The sequence below is a fragment of the Diceros bicornis genome, chromosome 3 (assembly GCF_020826845.1).
Source record: "Diceros bicornis minor isolate mBicDic1 chromosome 3, mDicBic1.mat.cur, whole genome shotgun sequence".
Classification (NCBI taxonomy): domain Eukaryota; kingdom Metazoa; phylum Chordata; class Mammalia; order Perissodactyla; family Rhinocerotidae; genus Diceros; species Diceros bicornis.
The window spans coordinates 34,902,420-34,922,703 of NC_080742.1; the positions used below are offsets into that span (position 1 = coordinate 34,902,420).

Below are 20,284 nucleotides of genomic sequence, written 5' to 3' on the forward strand. Positions count from 1 at the left end.
ATGGAAACACAAGGGAACCCAGGTTTAAGGAGACAGGGAAGGCCTCTGGAGGAAGTGCTACCTAACAGGTGCCCTGAGATATAAGTAAAAGTGAGCCTGTTGAAGTGAGGGGTGGGAGGTGAAAGGGATCTCTCCAAGAAGAGGGAACAGCATATGCAAAAGCACTGGGTCCAGGGAGCATCGCTTTCACAGGGAACTGAAAGACTTTCAGTATGACTAGATCTTTGAGAGCCGAGGGGTTGAGAAGATTTAAGATTGGGTACCCAGATCATATGGAGACTTGCTAATTTTTGAAGCTGATCTATTTGGGCACGTGTTAAAAACTCTTTAGATTTATTTTCTTGATATTTAAATACATAAAGATTTTTAAAATTATAAAATAGATTTTGGATAATATATTCACATCTACATCTTTATTATTGGTGAGGGTTTAGTTTGTTAAGAAGTACTCCAGAATGTTTTCTAATGGCCAAACCAAGACAGATACCTGTTTTACTGGACTGTGGCAGGGAAGTCAGGTAACAACAAGGGGTACTCCTGTCACATATATGTCCTAAGACTCATAATTTCACCTATAATGTCTCAGCATACAATTATCATAGATTGAGAAGTGAGAAAAAGGGAGGAAAGGGAGAAAGGCGAGAGGAGAGAAGAAAATTCCACCTTTGTTCTCTCCAAATGCATAATGCAAACATGTATCTAGGGTTAGGATTTTTGTGCACAGTCCAGATATAAAATACAGGTCAGTACGGTTTAAAAGCCTTGAAATTCAGTGGTAGATTTGCAATAGGATTTATATATCTGGCATCAATTTTGTCAGAATGTTTTCTATTACATGTTTCTGCTTTCAGACATAGGCCACTCCTAGGGAGTTAAATTTATGTGAACTAGATTATAAAACTTAGATTTTTCAAATGCCATTTGTAATTGCCTGGATTCCTAAATAGCCTCCTTAGTTCAATCCTGGTCCTGCTACAGTCTATTCTCAGCCCGGCAGTCACAGCTATTCTTTTAAAAAGTAAGTCAGACCATATCACGCTGCTGGTTCAAACCCAGAAAATAGCTCCCCACTTCACTCTGAATAAAAGACAAAGTCCCTACAAGGGCCATATGGCTATATGTCAGTTGGCCCTCCTACAGCTTCACTGCTGTTACCTCCCTGACCTCATATCCAGCTACACAGGTCTCTTTGCTCTTCTTTGAATGTGCCAGGCACCCTTCTGCCACCACAGGGCCTTTGCACGAGCTCTTCTCTCTGCCTGGAATGCTTTTTCCCCAGAAATCCACAAGGCTCCCTCTCTCATCTCCTTCAGGTCTGTGCTCAAACGTCATCTTCTCATGAGGCCATCCCACTTAAAACTTCATCACACCCCTCCATCCTCCTTATCCTGCTCTCCTTTTTTTTTTCATAGCAGTTTTCATCTTGAAACATACTATATAACTTATTTATTTATTATATTTATTGCCAATAGAATGCAATTTCCATAAAGGCAGGAATATTTGTCTCTTTTCCTTATAATATATCCCAAGCATCTAGGATAGAGGCTCTGTGGCATATTTACATATGCTTAATAAACACTTATTGAATGAATTGCCAAAATAAAATGTTGTAGAACTAGCCAGGACTGAATATTGCAGTCAGTATTCTTAATTTTGAGCAGACAGAAGATCTGATTTAAAAACTTGTATATAAACTTGTTTTCCTTATATGCAGAACAAAAACAGATCCTATTCTGTTTGGAAGGGCATATTACCATTACTCACCTCACAATCCTGGCAAAGAGTGTGTGTGCATTATTATTTAAGTATATACGTAGCAGGAAAGCAGCAAATGTGTTTACTTTACAAAATCTCCACAGTAAAGTAATTTAAGAAGGAAAAAATATTGAAGTTTGTGGAAGATTTATTTCTTTCTAAAACTAGCATAATAATCACAATGGCAGCTATTGACTCTTCAGATTTCATTTTTCAAAATCAACAGAAGCCAGTTGGAGAACTTTCAGAAGACCAGTGTTCTAAGAGATTAAAAATCTATTTTCTCCTTTGAATTTGAGAGCCACTATTTAAAAGCATAATTGCATAAGCCAAAAAAAAGTCTTATAAGGGTTCACTGTCTTTACACCAATGAAGAGGAATTGATAATGAGTGTGTTAGTACTACGTACTCTTTAAATGTCATCTCTACAAATATGAACTTACTGGAAAATCTGTCCGTTTCCAAGACTTAAACTTCCTGGAAAAACTACAGAGTTGTGAAAATCTAACAACTGGATAGCACTGGGTCTCCTATTTATTTCTACTTTAATTATTAACCTAAGAGGCCATGTTTCGAAAGTATAATTATATTGCATAATCATTGGCTGGTCTGGAGACAGGCAATGATGGATTAAGTTTCCTCCTCCTTAGCTCTTTAACCAATTAATGAGTCTTTAAAAATAGGACCTAGGGGCCGGCCCAGTGGCGTAGCAGTTAAGTTTGCTCACTCCACTTCGGTGGCCTGGGGTTCACAGGTTCGGATCCCAGGCGTGGACTGACACACCGCTTGTCAAGCCATGTGGTGGCAGCATCCCGTATAAAGTAGAGGAAGATGGGCACGGATGTTAGCTCAGGGCTAATCTTCCTCAGCAAAAAGAGGAGGATTGGCAATGGATGTTAGCTCAGGGCTAGTCTTCCTCACAAAAAAATTAAAAATATATACATAAATAAAAATAGGACTTGATCAGACCAATCAAGAATTTTATTGATTCTGGGCAGAACCCACTGAGCATACAAAAGAACCATCAGATACAATACCCTCAAGTTTATTCATATCAAACAAGTACATTTACTTTTATAGCATTCATTTGATCCTGTTGCATTGTGGTAATAGATAATTTGATCACAAAGATATACTTTCAAGAAAGACAAATCCAGCACTTCCAAGTAAATTTCTACCTGTTAGGCCAACCAAGTGTCCCAATCTGTAAGAGTAATGTACTTCCACTATTAAAACTTAGGATATAGAAAAGAATTTATCATTTCACAAGTTTAGAGTTCTCTTGATGGCATTCAATAATTGTTTATTGAATAAAGTATATACAAATGAATCATTTTGTGGGTCAACAAAATGGTTATGGGTGGAACTTTACCATCATCCACCATATAACCTCCATACATTCATTCAATTACTTATTACTTTGTTCATTCATTAAACAACTATTTATTAAGTGCCTAATATATGTCAGACACTCTGCTAGGTGCGAGGGAATTAGAGATGAAAGAAACAAAGTCTCTGCTCTCAAACAGCTTCTTTTCACCAGGAAAAGACAGATAATAAACAAGTAAACAAAGAAACAAATATTTTCAGATGGGGGCCGGCCTGGTGGCGCAGTGGTTAAGTGCACACCGTCTGCTTCAGTGGCCTGGGGTTCACAGGTTCGGATCCCGGGTGCGCACCGACACACGGCTTGTCAAGCCATGCTGTGGTGGCGTCCCATATAAGAGTAGAGGAAGATGGGCATGGATGTTAGCTCAGGGCCACTCTTCCTCAGTAAAAAAAGAGGAGGATTGGCATCAGATGTTAGCTCGGGGCTGATCTTCCTCACAAAAAAACAACAACGAAAAAAATCAGATGTTGATAGTGCTATGAAAACAATAAAATGGGACAATATTATAGAATGATTGAGAATGCAATGGAAATGGGATGGTGTGGTTAGGGATGGTCTCTCTAAGGAGATAACGTCTGAACTAAGATTTACATGAAGAGAAGGAACCAGCCATGTCAAATTCCAAGGTAGGAGAAACAACAGTGCAAAGGCCCTACAGAAGGAATGAACTTTATTTTTGAAAAACAGAAAGAAAACTAGTGTGACTTGATTGTATTGAGTGAGATGAAGCAACTGAGATGCAAGACAAAGTAGAGAGGTGGGCAGAATCCAGATCATATACAGCCTTGTAGAGGTTTTCTTTTCTCTCTTTTAATTTTTTAAAAATATTATAGGAAGACTTTAGAGACTTTTTAAGTAAGGAAGGCATATGGTCTGAATTTTTTTCCTAAAAGAATATCTATTAGAATAACAATGTGGATTTTAAAAACTCAAATAGAGCAAATTCAACGCAGCTGAAGAAATATTTAGTAAACTGCAAAACAGGCTAGAAAAATATCAGCCGTAATGTAGCTCAGAAAGACAAGATTGAAAATATGAAAGGACAGATATGTAGGAGGAAAGAATGAAAAGGTTTGACTAATTGCAGTTCCAGAAAGACACAGAAGGCATGGAGCAGGGAAGACTGGATCAGATTGCTTCAGATTGCTTATTGAAAGATAAGGCAGAGAATTTTCCAGAAACTATTAAAAAAAAAAAAAAAACTAGTCCACAGAATCAGGAATTCTAACAAATCTTAAGCAAGATAAATAAAAATAAATCTACATCTAAATACATCATAGTGAAACTGCATAACACCAAATAAAACAAGAAAGCCTTAAAAGCCACAGAGAAAAGGACAAATTACCACCAAAGGAACAGCTAGACCAACAAGTAACTTCTCAAGAGCAGTGATGGAGGGCAAATGATGGGAAAATCTTCCATGCACTGAAAGGAAAAACTGTATACCTAGAACTCTATACTCAGAAAAAATATGTTTGAAGAAAATATTAAGGAGAAAAAAATATAGTTTCAGGGAAACAGAAATGGAGAAAGGTTGCTCTAGTAGATCTTCACCAAAGAAAATTCTGAAGAATCTAAATCAGACAGAAGGAGAGTGGTTCCAGACTAAGATGCAAGACGAAGTAAAGAGGAAAAGAGCAGAAAATAGGTGGATAAATCTAAATAAACAGTGATTGTACAAAAAAAGTCTTGAGGGGTTGAAAAATTAATTAAAATATAAAACAATAATATTAGAATAGAGGTAACTGGAATTAAAGTGTTCTAAGTTATTATGGTAACCAGAAAGTTGGTATGCGTATTTCACAAAGTAAATGTGGATACTTTTAAGAGTAAATACCGGAAAAAAAGGGAGAAAAATTTGTAAATTCTAAACTAGTAAAAGGGAAAACGCAACAGTTAAAAATTAATAAATCTTAAAAAGGAGAAGAAACATAGAGCAAGTGGGACAAACAGCCCAAAATTAGATGGTAGAAATAAATTTTTACAGTTCATTAATTACATTAAACGTAAATGAACTAAATGCTCCTGGCAGACGACAAACATTGTCAGACTGGAGTTTTAAAAATCCAAATACATGTTGTCTAAAAGAAACGTGTAAAATAAAAAGATACAAAAAAGCAGAAGTAAAAGGATGAGAGTAGAACACCAGTAAAATTTCACCAGAAGACAGTTCCTACATTAACTTCAGATAATAAAAGACTTTAAGGCCCAAAGCATTTCTAATTATAGTGTCTTTAAAAAGTCTTCATAACCAATTTCCTAGTCTCTTTCTTTTATTTCTCTTTCTCCTTTTTCTCCTAATTCCCTCTCTTTGTCTCAGAGGCAATTTCTCTGCCTGTTTCTCTCCATTTCAATACCCTTCGCTCCTCTCATGCAAGTTGGCTTTCCAGGGGCAGAGTATACACCAGCTGGGCCCAGGACTCCCACCTGGATAATGCAAGAAGCAGTTCTGAAGAACGGCTGCTTGAAGAATTTTTCGTAGGATGAACGAGAGATGATTCTGGAGCTACCTTTTTTTTTTTAATCTTTTTTTATTTTACTTATTTATTTATTTATTTTTTCCCCAAAGCCCCAGTAGATAGTCGTATGTCATAGTTGCACATCCTTCTAGTTGCTGTATGTGGGACGCGGCCTCAGCATGGCCAGAGAAGCGGTGCGTCGGTGCGCGCCCGGGATCCGAACCAGGGCCGCCAGTAGCAGAGCGTGGGCACTTAACCGCTCAGCCACGGGGCGGCCCAACCTTATGGCCTGTCAGTTTGAACTACAAATACCCATACAACTCCATAATCTTTGCTTTGTTCTGGAATCGTGGCATGACCTTGAACAGGTCACTTACTTCATTTCCCTTCACTTCTTATATTTAAAATCAGAGTCATATCTCCAACTAGATAAGCAAAAGTGCTGATAATGAAAAGCCAATAATTGTAAAGTTTTTAAGATGTTTGTAAGAACAACAAAAACAGTTTAGATTACAGACCAGTTGGCTACTCATTGATTTGCAGTACAAAAGAGTATATCTTTCAACCAGCCAAACCAGAAAGAACTTGATAAGCCCTTGAATGTGTGATGGGGATAGTGGTTATTACAGCCTCACCCAGGGTGGCTACACACACCAGCCCAGATCCTGCTGTAATTCTTTGTCTTATTCCTGGAAATTGATTTCAAAAGGTCACTAAGTCCTACCCCTGGCTTCTGACAGAACTGCACTCAGGGAAAAAGAAGTGCTTTTATATACTTCTTTTTTTAAAAAAAAAATTTTAGATTATCAGGAAAAAAGACCTCACTGTATATATCTCACATCTCAAAGGGCCAACTTTTAATTTCAAGATGCAAATAAGAATTTTGAGCGGCATTTACTTTCAAAAGTCTCAAACTGATTATTTTCCTCTCTCTGACATCTACTCTGACTTGATTACTACCCAACACATGATTACTTCAGGGCAGCTGCCTGGAGGAGTAGCTGTGAGTGACCTTGTATGCCTTACTTAACACCTCTGTGCCCTGGTTTCCTAGAGCCTACCTCATAGGCTGGTCACCTTGAATAAGATAATGCATGGAATTTAGAGAATGTGATATGGCCCTGGTTCTCTCCCTGAGCTCAAAGCTCTGAATAGTAAAGGTACTTCTCACCTTGCTGAAAGGAGAAGGGAAAAAATATATACTAGTAACTTACTTCTAACCAACCATTGCTGGGTGGAAAAAAGATAAAATCTTTTATAAATTTTCAACAGTGAAATTCATGAGCTATAAAGATGGCAGCAGCAGCTAAGAGTAATTTATCCATCTCCTTTACTCAGCTTGGTTTTTATATGGACAATATCTGTTACAAGAATGAAAAGGAATAAATATACAGTATTTACATCTTTATATATTAGATAGATATGAGTGGGTGGGTAGGAGGCAGGGAGGGAGGGAGGAAGACACGAAGGAAGGAAGGGGAGAGAAACAGAACAATTTAAAATGGCAGCATGCTTACCATAAATTATAAATTATATACTATGATAGCATGAGTAGTTTTAGTATATAACTGCTCAAATGAAATCTTTCATATAATTTTCTAACTTTTGGTGAAAATTTAAATCTGTTATTTTTTTAATATTCAGCATCAGCACACGGTGTTGGACATTGTCTTATGTTTATTACCAAGTCTTTAGTCCTTTTGACTTTTCTTTGGAATTGGGGAAACCATAGTAAACCTTGAGGCAGGATACAATATTTACCTTGGAAAAAAATGATGTAGAAATTAGTTTTTCCTTTTAGGTTCATGGCAGTGTAAGGAGCGTGGTAGAAGTCAGGCAGCCATTGCATAGGGCCTCATTCAAGGTAAACAGACAATAAATATGAGTTGGTAATGATGATGATTCAAGTCCCACTAAAGTGAGAGCTTAAAGTTTCCCTTCTAATTCTGATTTGGGGAATTAAATTGGCTATTTAAAAAGGAAAATTTAATAATAAGATCAAGAGAGGAAAATACCCTATACCATAAACTCAGAATCAGATTCAGGAATTAAAAGAAACAAACAACAACAACAAAAAAACAAATCCTTTTTCCTAATTGGCTTGAAGGAATGAAAGCCACTAGGCCCAACAGGAAAATGAAAGTGTGAACCAGTAAGTGAGAAATCCAAATGGTCTCAGAGCCACCCCCAGTTAATAAATGCAAACTCTCCGTGACCTATCCAACCTATTTAGGGAATTCTATGGGCTCAGCGCTTTTGGCTTTGGTTTGTAACCCACATAATTTTTTTAAACTTGGTTTAGAAAACAATAAAAAGTATAAAGGTACGAGCTTCAGTCTGTGGACTTAGACTACCAGGATCAATTTCTAGCCACAGCTCTCCCCTGCCACAGGCATTTTGGCAGGTGTAATCCCAAAACACTGAACAATTTTAAAGATTAAACCTCTCATGTGGTTCTGACAATTCCTTTCTGTGTAGAGGAATCATTGTGGGAACTTGAAAATTACAATACAGAAAAAATATTAGAAGTTAATTCAAAGATGGTTTTGGCATAAGCACACATATATCTGTTATGCTGTGAACTATATTCCTTATCATTTCAGTTTAATTTCCAAGGTGTGTTCGGGTTGAATGCAGTGATTGTCCTATTACCAGGTTAGTTTTGTTTTCTGTTTTTGATGCTGTTATTTGTTCGAGGTCAGGAGGGGGAAAGAGAACTTTAAATTGAAACACCAGCAAGTCATCATATTAAAACGTGTGTGTGTGTATTGCTCCCTTAGTAATATTAACACCATCATATGCATGGCTGAGTTTAGAAGACTGAAAAAACCTCCTCATGGCAATACCTCTTAACCTTCAGGTATTTGGAACTTAGTGCATATGGAACATACCCCTGACTTTTTATAATTGAGATCCTTTTTTCCCCTTACGTCAGTTTCATTTCAACAAATAAATCATTTCTAATTGGCCTGGAAGGGAGGCGATTTTCCATGCTGTAATCGGTCCACTCTAACAAAAAATTTAGTCAAATGGATTCTGGAAACACTTTCAAAGTGACCAGGTCACAGATAGGAGACAAACAGAAGGCTGGTAGGCTCCGGGTGAGATTTCCACCACAGTGTGCTGACATTCTTTCAAGCTTTCACCTTTCTGGTGAAGCGACACCAGAAGGAGGCAAAAATACCTGATGTTGTTAAAAGAGGGCTTGGAGTTTACAGAAACACAGTTACCAACTCAGCTGAAACAAACAAACAAAAAATCTACCTAAGAAATGACATTAACTTTAAACATTGAGCCAAGAGTCCTACAAAGTTCTGGGTTCTACCCTGAATTCCTAATTAGAGATCTTTGGTGGCAGAAGCCGTTTTCTTTCTGGCTGTGCCTGTGCTAGGCCCTGCAAGCTGGGCTGACTCACCCACCATCATACGCCCGCTGGTCTCAAACGCTATTGGCATCCCAAGCGATCCCCTAGGAATCCAACTCTTCCCTTTTTCCCCACCTGAGCCTAATTGCTGGCTTCTCTTTATCTCCTGACATTGGGCTCTTTGCGCCAGCTCTGCCTCCTTCCTCAGATGCCATGCCCATCTCTCCCCAGCCTTTGAACCACAGCTTTCCTACCATGTTTCAGGTGTCCCTCGACCTCTTGCCCTGGCTTTGTCATAGACAAGAATGAGCATTTCTTGTTCCTTTCCTGGTCCTACTGAACCCCAATCCTCCTCCAGCTCTTTGCCTGGTACTCAACTTGTCTACTCAAAACAATTTCTAAATCATCCACTGGGGCCCCTGATGCTGCTTGAAATAAGTAAGAAGATATCAAAGCTCTAAAATTTTCTTTTCAAGATAGCAACAAAGTTAGGAGCTAAGACTAGGAAGCCCTGGGCTAAGAATGGAGGATACAGTTGAGGAAAGTGAGGGGGAGAGAGACCAGGCAGCTGGGCAGAAATTCTCCACTCAGCTCAGAAACCAGCAAGAACAACAAACCACTGTAACAGTTAAATTTTTCACCAAGCAATTTATGTAATGTTTAGCATTCCTGAAACTAATGTACTTATACCATTTTTACACTTCTGGATGGTGTCTCTAAATACTGGATGCAATTTTAACTGCTAAGCATACATTAAATTCATTTCGTAATAGTCATATTTTATATCATTCACAACCTGTTTTCTCCACCACCCTAGTGGACTGAGAGGTGACTCCAGCACAATCGCATTCACTTACTTTAGCTCCTTGTAATCCATAGCCAGGGGGGCCAGGAGGGCCAGGCAAGCCTTTCTGCCCAATATCACCCTGTTGGAAGATGGAGAGAAATCGAAGAGAAGTGTAAGAACATTCAGGAAGAAACAACGTTTTACTGCTCTTGGCTTCGTTCTTACTTCAGTCTGATCAGAACCTACATCCATGCTGCCTGTAAGCTATGTCATATTTTATATAAAACAGTGTTTTTCCAAAATTTTTAAGCCACAGAGTTCTTTGCAAAAATCTTACATATAATCCAAATATAAATAAAGAGAGAAGGCAGAGCTGCTTGGCATGAGCAAAACCATTGGCCTGGTAGCCTTGTCTGCTTGGGCTCCTCTAGCTGCCCTAACACCAACCCCTGGAACACTCAGGGGTGTGAAGACCACTCACACAGAATTCTATGTATCTTTTAATATGTTACTCCATTCCAATATGGAGTGCTAATTCACTGGGGTAGCTGTTAAAGAGTCAGAGGATATTGATATGGATCAGTGCTGAATTTTCAAGAAAATATGTAAATGAAGCAAAAAGTGCATCATTTCCCAGTATGTGTTCCTTACAGCATAAGTGGACCTCATGTTTCTTTTTTTTTTTAAAGATTTTTTTTATTTATTTTTTTCCCCCCAAAGCCCCAGTAGATAGTTGTATGTCATAGCTGCACATCCTTCTAGTTGCTGTATGTGGGACGCGGCCTCAGCATGGCCGGAGAAGCGGTGCTTCGGGGCGCACCCGGGATCCGAACCCGGGCCACCAGCAGCGGAGCGTACGCACTTAACCGCTAAGCCACAGGGCCGGCCCTGGACCTCATGTTTCTTGAGGAAAGACTTCTGTGGTCAAATGAGATTGGAAAATATTCTGCACCATGGTATAGGCCTCTCTTTGGAGATCCCTAGTGTATATTAATATATTAAAACCTCTAAGAAGTTGCACAATAGAGAGATTAGTTTCACTTTGTTTATCCCAGAAGTTCCCTAGTTAATATTTGACAGAACAAGCTTTGACAAATGATGGGTTATATAAGTTACTGTATAAGTCAGTCTTTTTCTTTCCAGTATGGAAAATCCTTTATTTTTTCTGATTGTAAGAGGAATACCTGCTCATTGCAAAAAAAAAAAAAAAAATTTTAAATGGAAGTAAAGATGACAATGAAGAATAAAAAATAAACCCCTCTTTACATCACCCAGTGATAACTGCTAACACCTTGGGGGGAATCCTCATCTGTATAAAGTGATCTCTAAGGTTAAGACATAGCCTACTGCTAAAATGGAGTAGATGGACAAACAAAGGAAAAACTAAGAATCTGGGTAATTCTGGAATCCTTAGTAAAATCTTTGCCTCATAAAGCCTCTTCCTTTTCCTCTCTGATAACAGGGTTCTGTGCATGGGGTTCTGATAATTCACTTCTGTGCATTTTGGGCGCGAATACACTTATTTGAAATTTGAATTTGTGATAGCTGGCTCATTGACACCTGTTTTCCCAATGAACATGCCTGGTACTCCTTTACCTTACTTTTTGAACACATCAAAGTAATATTTGTTGAGCAAGTGAATGAACAATTAAAACAGGGCTTCTCAACCTCAGCATCATTGACAATTTGAGTTGGATAATTCTTTATTATGGGAGGCTGTCCTGTGCACTGTAGGATGTTTAGGAACTTCCCTGGCCTCTATCCACTAGATGCCAGTAGCACTCCTTCCCCAGTTGTGACACCCAAAAATGATTCTAGACATTGCCAGATGTCCCCCTGGGGTGGAGGGGGAGGACAAAATCTCCCTCCTTGAGAAACACTGGATTAAAAGAATAAAAGGGTGAATAATTACCAAATTGGAGGTGACAAAAGGAAGAGAAATAGAAATGAAAGCAAAGGGAGGCAAAGGAAGTTCCTCTTACCTTCCATGGGAGCGGTAAACCTAGACCCTTGCACCAAGGCCCTGACCCAACGGACTACACACACATGACACAATAGATACGTTAGCTGACATTCCGTGCAAAGGCCACCTGAGGCACCTCTGGCCAAAGTAAAGATGAGCTTCTTAATGAGGGCACAGCCTCTAAGGAACCTGGAAATATTTTGAGTACAACACTTTCTTAAGAGACACTCACTTTTAAATTTATTTGGGGGAAGTGAATGTCTTTTTTAATATTCTATTCTACTGAAAGTTCATATGATATAAGAAAATAAGACTTTCCATCAGCAATCAAGAAAAAATAAGTCAACACCAAAATGAACACTTACTGTGAAGTTAATGTTCACTTGGTTGTCACTGATGGTACCTGCTCCCTGCAAGAGCACAGACCTGAGGACTCACCTTTGGCCCTTGGGTTCCTATGCCCCGAGGCCCAGATGGGCCTGGAGGGCCTCTGACGCCAGGCTCTCCCTGAAAAGACACCACGAATGACAAGTTACGGATTTTGGAAAGAAACTTTATGTTGTATAATACTTCATATAAAATTGCATAATTCATATTAAAACTATTTCATATGAATTTTCATATTCTAAAAATATATTTAAAAATTCCAAACACTTGAATTTGACTAAGATATTAATTGAGCTCTTTTCTCCCAGATTGTTTTCCTATACTTGACAAAGGGAGTGTTATCTCCCTTTATTTCCATTTCCTATTGCCATTTATGCACTCTTCAAGCCAAATGATATAGGTCCATTTCAAAGCAATCAAGTCCATTAACTTCTTGTCAACCTTAATATATACTTTTTTCAGAATTCCCTTCTCTGGAATTTGGGAAAATAATTACTGTCATTGTGAGTAGAGGGAGAAAGAAGAAACAAGAATTAAAAGCAACCATTAAAAGATACAACTCCATCCTGAAGTAGTCACTCTTATTATTTTATACAACGAAGATTATGCTACTTGGATTAGGGATACTCTATGAGTATTCAAAACAGGCAACTATCACCAGAAAAGTGGTGGGACCTGATTAGGGTAGGTCAGATCCTGTGGTTAGACCTATTTGAGATGTGAATGATGGGAAGAAGCAGAGAAATGAAAATCTCTTCATTAGCCACCTCCCATGTACCCAACATGCTATGCATGTTCATATATGTTGTTTGATATAATTTAGTATACACAACAATCCTATATTACAATGATAACTAACTTACCTAACTTCTTTGAACCTCAAAAATTCATCAGATATATAGAAGATCATACCTACATTTCATGGGGATAACAATGAAGTAAGACAGAGAATGTGAGTGCTTCTATCACAGTGTCTATCATAGAGTAGACACTTGGTAAATGTCAACTTCCCACTTGACCTATTTTATTAAAGAGGAAACTAAAGTTTGTCCAAAGCTGCAAAGCTATTGAGAGGCAGGGCTAGGAGGATATGGAGAAACAGGAACCCTTATATGCTGCTGGTGCCGCTACTATGAAAAATAGTCTGGTAGTTTTTTAAAAAGTTCAACATAAATTTACCATATGATCTACTAATTTCACTGCTGGATATATACCCAAGGAAAATGAAAACATATGTCCACACAAAGACTTACATACAAATGCTCTGAGCAGAATTCTTCACGATAGCCAAAAACTGGGAACAATCTAAGTGTCCATCAATGGTAAATGGATAGACAAAATGTGGTCTATTCAACACTAAAAAGGAATGAACTCCAGCTACATGCTAGAGCATGGATGAACCTCAAAAACATTATTCTCAATGAAAGAAGCAGGACATATGAGACCACATATTGTTTGATTCCATTTATATGAAATGTCCAGAAAAGGCAAATCTATGGAGACAGAAAGTAAATCCGTGGTTGCCTGGGGCCAGCAATAGAAACTAGAAATAGGGATTAGTTGTAAAAGGGCATGAGGGATCTTATCAGGGGGATGAAATATGCCCTAAAACTGATTTGTGATGATTGCTGTACAAATCGGCAAATTTACTAAAAATATCATTGAATTGTACACTTGAAATGGGTGAATTCTGTGATAGGTAATATATGCCTCAATGAAGTTTCAAAGAAAAAGACCCAGAGCCAGGCTTTGAACCTAGGATTCCCAAGCTCTTTGCCTCTTTTGTCTTGTTTTATTCATGCCCTGTTAGGAGCTAAACAGTTTACGGCTTTCAACAGTGCAAAAATCAGAATTGAAATCAGGATTCATCAGAAATGATGAAATTTTTATCTAGAAAAACAGCCCATCCTTTATTTAACTTTACTTTCTACTTACAAACCCTAAAATACTTCTAGAGAAAACAAGGCCTTAAAAGAATGGGGAAACTTTTAAACTTTATCACTGACTTAATTCTTTCAATCTCTACTTTCACAATTACATATTTCCCTTTTGTTTGCGGGCCACTGTTATGATTCTGGTCTTCTGCCTCCATCACTCCCACTTAGTACTCAGCTGCTTTTCAGATCACAGGTACTAATTCTCTCTCTAATACCTCTCTCCTTCTAACTCCCACCTTCCAGGGACCCCAGTTTCTCCCCGCTTAAATGATCACTCCTATCATCAAGAGTTCCAAGTAGAGAACATGAACTTGTCCTGTGTTACATACATGTCTGTTATCCCTCCTTTCTGGGGAACCTCTAAAGCACCTTTAAAGGGGGTATTGATCGATTCACTGAGTGTGGGTCTTCAACTATAACTGACTGATTCACACACTTGCTACATTTTATACTCCCCAGTAAAACAGGACACAGGTAAACACAGTTAAATAGATTTTACCCAGAATCACTAAATGTTTCACCAAAAATAATTGTCTTTTTTTGCCTGGTCACCCTCAACCCCACTCCGGATACAATGGCTCCCCCTCCTGTGTTTACCTCCACTCTTCCATGATGAGGTTAGAAAATATATGGCCAGACACCTGAAAAGATGCAATGGGGAGTACACAGCCCCACCTGTGAGTATTCTGGCTAAGAAAACGGAACCAGTATCTGGGCAGGTCTCTAGATCCAACTACCGGTTTACAAAAAAAAAAAAAAAATACAGAGGGTGGAGAAACACGTTGAACAACACTGTAGGGTACCATTAGCAAAATCCTCAAGGACAAAGAACCCATCCACAAAGAAGGTGCAAGGAAACAATGAAAGACAGGCAACCTTTGATTTTAAAAGAGATTTAAGGGACATCTCAATCAAATGCAATGTCTGGGCATCATTTGGATTCCAATTCAAACAAACCCACTGTAATAAATTTATAAGACAAACTGGGACATTTGAATGCTGGAAATCTGATGATACTAAGGAATTGTTAATATCTTTTTAGGTTTGCTAATGGTACTGCAGTTATGTTTTTAAAAAAGAGCTCATATCAGAGAGACAAATGCTAAAGCTTTATATGGTGATGTCTGGGATTTGCTTCAGAATAATGTAGCAGGGGGAGGGTATGTGAGGAGTGGGGATTACAGATACAGACCGACCACATGTTGATAACTATTGAAGAAGTCTGATGGGTAAATGGGAGTTCATTTTACTAGTCTTTCTACTTTTGTATATGCTTAATAATTTTCATAATGTTTTTAATAAGATATTTTTTTAAATCCATGAACAATGCCCAATAAAAATCTCACCAGTGAGGGAAAGGAAAGGTTGCTGTGATGTTCACCCTTAATACGGAGAAGAATACAAGATTTTAAAGATAGAAAGATGAGCGAAGATGGGGAGCACACAGGGAGATTCATCATCATTAGCAGAACTTACACGTGTTTCATGCAGTCTTGGTCTGTACAAAATGTTACATAATTTTTGAAAATTAAGAATATGGTTAGAAGGCAGATGGAAATTATTTTACAAAGTAATATTTCTTTTAAGAAAGAATTTGACACTCTACTATTTAATTCGCAGTACTTTTCTTGTGATGATTTTAGTTAAAATCTCCTTCTCAATTAGTATTAATCATACTAATGCGCACGTGCACACGCACATGCACACACACACACACAACCAACCAAACCAGATGGAAAAGCAAATGGGAAAAACAGTCGAAATACGTTGTGAGTTTACTTTAGGCCAGCCTCGTCAATGTTTATTATTGCTATTCATTTTCTCTCTTATTCATTCCCCCTAAGCCTCACCGTGTCTGAAGGCTGAAAGCAATAGGAAAGCTGACCCTGTGGCCACCTTATTGCCCTCTGTATATGTGAACCTTGGCCAATGAGCTTTAAGGGGATGATCCCACATCATCTGTGGTACTGCAGTGTTACCCCTACAAGTTGTCCATCCTTATCCATAAAATTGTTGACATATAGCTATGTTTTATCTATCAAAATATTCTTTTGTATCTTTTGACCTATGTGAATATAATCTGATATATGCATCTATGAATCTGGTAGATTTTAAATCAAGTCTTATCTTAACATATTGTGCAGATGTTAGAGTTGGTCTATAACATGGTATTAGGGTTGTTCCTTGGTGTATATGTACCATACTTTCAATAGATGGGAAAATCAGGCACTTAATGAGCTGTGTGAATCCACAGACATAGTGTCTCTCTAATGTGGTGGAAATGGATCGTGTCTTTTGTTCCATAGGCCAATGCCCATGCTAGGCCACAATACCAGGTGAATGTGTACAAGAGGACTATGGTCAGGACTCATTTCACCACTTGATAGCACTGGTTCTGCCACAAGGCAGCACCACTGGTACCTAAGAAGTACGTATACCATGATATTTTCAGATATGCAGTTTAATTATCAGGGGACAGAGTGACATTCACAAACAAAAAAAATCACAAAAGGTACTTGCATAGCTGGACTTAGCTTCCCACGCAGGATCTGAGGGTTATTGGAGCCTGCAGAGGGAGCCCTTGCATTAGGAAATAATGAACAGACCTGAAAGCAAATTCTGGAGTTGCCATTTGTAACTGTATCCACCAATTTCACAAGACCATAGCCTTAGCCCTACCTCCACCCTCCCACCTCCACTCCCTCACAAAAGAATAGCTATTGAGATTGCCTACTTCCTTTTGGCCCGCTAAAGAAATTCTAGATGAGAGATACTCCTTTCATTTTCACAGGCAATGGCCAAGTTTAGGACTATCTGCAGTACTTGTACATGTGAACTTAACAAACGACTCAGTGAAGGTCCTTTTACCTAGACCATAACCTTGCAGAGTGGTTAATTTCAACCTCTTTAAAATCAAACATAACCTTATGATGGTCCTGGTAATCATTCATTGAACCTTTCACTTTTTAAAAGAAAGCAAATGTACTGTCACATTCATTCTTTTTCCCATTGGTAAATCTTTGAGTTGGTTAACACTAAAATTACTATAATTAATAATAAAATAAATAATAATTAACGTTTATTAAATTTATTATGTGGCAAGTACTTTTGATTTATTATCTTATCTGATCCTATCAACATCAACTTACTCCATTTTATAGATAAGGAAACCGAGGCTTATAGATAAGGATACACCATTTGCCAAAAACCACGCAGTCAGAAGCAGTTCAAACCCAGGTCTGACTCAAGAGCCCATCTCCCATCTTGGTGTTAGCTGGGGCTAGATGCAAGATGATAACTTCTCCATAGACTTTCTTCTAGCTGCTGTTTAATGCAAAGACCATGGCTGTGTGGCTGTGAAAGTCCTTTTCCTACATTGAGTCCATCACACCTCCTAACTATAGAATTCCTAAGAGGCCCACAAAATCTGCACAAGTACCCAGCTGTCGAAAGCTTGCCCCTCCACTTTCCTTCCACTGCCATTCCTCAGTTTTGTGGTTTACCCCAATGTTTTAAGTGGTCTATTCCAGATCTCCTACCTACACAAATTCTTATTCTCTTTTTATCCATACTGCAATATACAGTACTTGATTTGTGAGAGTAATGCATACTATGACTACTACTCCTACTTGTAATACTTTAGTATGTTACAACTCATAAAAATGTTTTATAGACATTATTCCTTTAATTTTGCAGAATAACCCTGTGAAGGAAGCATTATTATACCAAATCACAGATGAAGAGGCTAAGTCTCAGAGAGATTAAATGACTTGCTGAGGTCACACAGCCAAGGAGTGGCAGAGGTTTCAATGTGGAGCCGTCATAAGGAAACAATCTCCTACACCTTCCACATTTTATAAGATTTAAATACAACATTTGAGAAGATGATTCTCTTAGAGATAAAACAGCCCATTAGACAATCTCCCCCTACACACATTAATAAGGTTTTAATCACTACTTATCCCTTTGTTTGTGCCAATTAAGTCCTCGTCACTCTTTGAGAGGATCGTGGAAGCAGGTTACAGTTGTTCTAAAAGTGATTTCATGCTTTTCTACTTTGGGGACAATAAAAAGCAAATTGAATTCACTGTGAAAAGAATTAGCCTCTTAAGAATTTTCCAAAGAATAGTACTCTGAAGATTCTACTAAATGACAAAACCAACAAATGATTGAGTTTAGAATAAGGTAGAAGTCAAAGTGATGATTAGCTGCTGCTTAACACTTCTTTCTTTCTGGCTTTTAAATAAAATTAAGACATAACTACTAAGGCTCCAACTACCACAAACATAAGCACCACTCTGGGATGAATTATGTCATGAGTGCATGTACCATTTTAGTAGCTCTGGAACACCTCACTGTGGTTGCCGGGATGTTAAGAGAAATTTTAAAGGCCTTCTTCTAAGCTTATGGATAGACTACCTGATATTGATCATGTGTATTGACCATTGCCTGGCCATCATATCACTCAGTCACTTCTCACTGACACCCTTTAACACGAAAAGGGAGACAGTAGCAATTACCAGCACAATTATCAGGAGGATGAGGAAATAATTAAGAAGGTGCCAGAAAACAAGCACTCAAATCACGGTATCATTTTCTTTCTTTCTTTCTTTTTTTTTTTTTTGAGGAAGATTGGCCCTGAACTAACATTTCTTGTCAGTCTTCCTCTTTTCTTCTTTTTTCTCCCCAAAGCCCCCAGTACATGGTTGTATATCCTAGTTGTAGGTCCTTCTAGTTCTTCTATATGGGACGCTGCCTCAGCATGACTTGATGAGCGCTGATCAGGTCCGCGCTCAGGATCCAAACCAGAGAACCCCCAGCCGCCAAAGCAGAATGTGTGAGCTTAACTGCTGTGCTACTGGGCTGGCCCAGCCATATCATTTTCTTTAGAGTATTTTCCCAGCTTTAAATTTCAAAATATTTAAAATAATTTCAATTCTTTGAATTAATTTCTCTCCTAGAAGTTTAATATTCACTCCAAAGCAGCAGTATCTCAAAGTCCATGATCATTTAAAAACTTGCTTTAGGATTTGGGAGGATTTGTTGTTGATTGTTTCTTCGTTTTCTCAAAATCAGCTCATCAAACTCATGAGCAAATGATGCCCTTGTGCCAAGAATCTCATTGGAGAGGGAGAGTTGTTCTTATTTAGCTGATTTAGAGACCTTAAAAATAGAAACATTGATACAGCCCCTAATGACAGGGAGAAGAGAAGGCTCTCTTGTACAGATATTCAATACAACTTTCCACTGGGGGAAAGTTCCTCCAGTCTGCGTGATTAAAAATAAAAATGTGTTGATGGTGATGTGGGTGGTGAAAGTTAAGAGGATTTAGAGTGAGTCTCCAGGGCTGAAAGAAAGGTATGTACATACTCCTGGGGAGAGAAATGCAGAGCTAGGAAAACAGCACGGAGAGACGAAAGCAGTACTGAAAGTCATAAGGTAGAATGGAGTACTGCTCTGATTTTAGAGATCACGCATAGCACTGGGAGAGTAACCTTGAAAAGTTACCTAGGCAAGTTTTCCTGGTTTTAAATGTGACCTTTTCTGAAATCCAACAGTCAAATTGCTTGACATTTAAATTTGATATGGCTCTGGCTTTAACTAGTCCTGTTTTTGAGCCAACTGTCCTGCCTGTAGCAATTTTGCAGTCATACAGTGGGAGGTGGGTTTCTTCAACTCCAATTTGGAATCATACCCTTAGCTTTACTATCATTAAGCCCGTATCCTAGGCCAGGCCTTCTTGTCAGACATTGTTCAAAATGGAGTTTCTTGACCAGTCCATGTCCACCAATGGAATCCACAAATTCCTAATGCATCTCTGTGTGAATTGCTCCTCTGTTCCACCACTGCCTGTTGGTGGTGTGCACATATGTGAGCCATTGCAGAGAACAGAGGGGCGATTCAAATGCTGGGAACATTTTTAGAATAATGATACTCAGTGGAATTTCACAAAGAAGTGCATTTTAATTTACAACTATGGGCCACTTTTGTCAAATAAAGCACGTATTTACAATATTCAAACATTCAGAGCTTCTGAAAAATGTCTAACTCTTTTGGGTTTAGGTTTATGCTTCTCTTTAATGTTTACATAATTTAAATTTTGACAATGGAAAAGCTAGAACGGAAAGAAACAATCCAACTGTATGCTAGCCGGTGCTGAGATAGTTATAGGATGGACAGCATGGAGGCTGAGCGTCTGTAGATGAGGGCAAGTTATTCTTTCTGCTCTGATTTATTCATCC

General features: G+C 38.4%; 1 protein-coding gene across 1 annotated transcript in view; it reads right to left on the reverse strand.

The window, feature by feature from the left end:
• COL28A1 (collagen type XXVIII alpha 1 chain) overlaps window positions 1-20,284 on the reverse strand; it is a 152,170-nt gene that overhangs the window by 44,105 nt on the left and 87,781 nt on the right. Inside the window, exons 25-26 of the mRNA XM_058568763.1 lie at window positions 12,157-12,225; window positions 9,826-9,894 (exon numbers count right to left, since the gene is read on the reverse strand). Of these exons, the coding sequence (XP_058424746.1) occupies window positions 9,826-9,894; window positions 12,157-12,225 (138 nt within the window). The remainder of the gene's footprint in view (window positions 1-9,825; window positions 9,895-12,156; window positions 12,226-20,284) is intronic.